The sequence below is a fragment of the Neophocaena asiaeorientalis genome, unplaced genomic scaffold (assembly GCF_003031525.2).
Source record: "Neophocaena asiaeorientalis asiaeorientalis breed wild unplaced genomic scaffold, Neophocaena_asiaeorientalis_V1.1 scaffold242, whole genome shotgun sequence".
Lineage (NCBI taxonomy): Eukaryota > Metazoa > Chordata > Mammalia > Artiodactyla > Phocoenidae > Neophocaena > Neophocaena asiaeorientalis.
The window spans coordinates 850,891-852,630 of NW_020172451.1; the positions used below are offsets into that span (position 1 = coordinate 850,891).

The 1,740-nt window shown below is 59.4% G+C and overlaps 1 protein-coding gene across 1 annotated transcript in view; it reads left to right on the forward strand.

Moving 5' to 3' along the window:
- BRD1 (bromodomain containing 1) overlaps positions 1 to 1,740 on the forward strand; it is a 52,794-nt gene that overhangs the window by 47,638 nt on the left and 3,416 nt on the right. Inside the window, exon 13 of the mRNA XM_024737395.1 lies at positions 104 to 251. Within this exon, the coding sequence (XP_024593163.1) occupies positions 104 to 251 (148 nt within the window). The remainder of the gene's footprint in view (positions 1 to 103; positions 252 to 1,740) is intronic.

Below are 1,740 nucleotides of genomic sequence, written 5' to 3' on the forward strand. Positions count from 1 at the left end.
GGGGGGGGGGTCGCGGATGGCAGGCCCCATGCACTGCTCGCCCCAGCTCTTCCCAGGCGCCGGGTACCTGTCACGGGCGGTGAGACTCCCCGTCACCTTTTAGGGCCCCTCTTCCTGCTCTGCCAGGAGAGGCGGATGGGCAGCCTGCTTCGCCAGTGGGAGGTTGGGCGCAGGGGGAGGCTGTCCACGCTGGCTGTGCATGGAGCAGCTTGGTGGCTGCGTGACCTTGACCCCTGGGCTGTCGCCACACGGTGCGTGTGGACCTGGCCCAGTGTCGGGTGCTGTCCTGGGCCCTCCCCGGAGGGTACAGGTGGGATCTTGTAGCAGCGCTGGTGCTGGGCTTGCGCCTGCGTGAGCGCGGCCCCTCCTGGTGGACCTGGGCCCCACGGGCTGGGACCGCCAGAAGCGGCCGTGGTTCAGCCCCGCAGCCTTGGCCCAGCCGCTCTGTTTCATGGGCCTGCCTTCCTGAGGTGGTTTGGTCCAAGTTCCGAAAATGAGTGCAGCACCCGCCACTGCCTGCAGGTACTACTTATAAATATGAATTAGGTTTGAAACGGAAAGCGCTAAGCTTTTCCTGTAGCCAGTGGTGTCACGTCTGACGGAGATGGAGCAGGACGTCTGACTGGCTCGCTTAAGGAGAGTCGGGGGCTTCGTTCCCTTCGGGAGCAGCAGGGCGCGCTCTGTTCCTGCGTTTGTACTTGCCAGCGGCTGTCTGTCTAGGTTTACTCACCTCCCTTTGTTTACAGCAAAGTAACGTGAAGCAGATGAGAATCCCCTGTAATCTGGCTTAACTACTTCAAAAATTTTTTGAAAAAATGGATTTAAAAATTTTTGAAGCACGAGGAATGGGATTCTCTTCTGGGGAAAAAACACGCCTTCCCTGCAGCCGCCGCACCCAGAGGGGCCGGGCTGGGCCTGGCAGCGCTGGACACAGGCGGCAGCTCGCGGCCCCTTCTGACCTGGGGTGTCCTTCCTGCCTCCTGCTGGCGTCAGACTTTTCGGGGGCAGGATGTGTGGTTTGGCGTTGAGATTTGCCTCGATTAAAACACTTCTCAGGTGCTAAGGTGAAGCCGTTGGCTTGTTGGGCTGCTTGGGGGTTCTGGCCCCCTGGTGGCGCGTCCTCACCCGTGTGCCTTGGTGCTGGTGGTCTCGGTGGCGTCTGGACACGGCGCCCACGTGAGCGAGATGCTTGTCTTGGATTTCAGGAGGTCGTGAGCGTTTTTGGGGGGTCCTGTTAGTGCTTTGTTTTGAAAGAAGGTTTTCCTTAGACATGGACGTGCTGATCCCCCAGAAGCCCGTGGCTCCCTTCTCCCCACCCCCCGGGGGCCCCCCCCAGACTTGGGGCCTCTGTCGGCGGGCGTTGATCGTCCAGGAAGGAGTCGCGGGAGGTCCTCCTTGCCTTTGTGGGGCCTGTTTTTAAGAGCACCTTCTGGAGACCAGTGTGCCCTGACTTCGCCGTGGCTTGTCATCTCCGTTCGGTGCCCCTGTCCCCGTGTTCTCAGCTTAGTGATCTGCTTTGTAGAATTTCACCAGAAGTGGGAAGGCAAACCCCGTAGAAGTCTAACTTGAGTTACGTCTATACTTGGTGTTTTCGTGCTGAGTCTTGCCTTTAGCAAGTTGGTGGCTGGGAATTCCCTGGTGGTCCAGTGGTTAGGACTCTCACTGCCGGGCCCGGGATTGATCCCTGTTCGGGGAATTAAGATCCCACACAGTGGGGCCCAAAAAAAAAAAAGGTGGCCA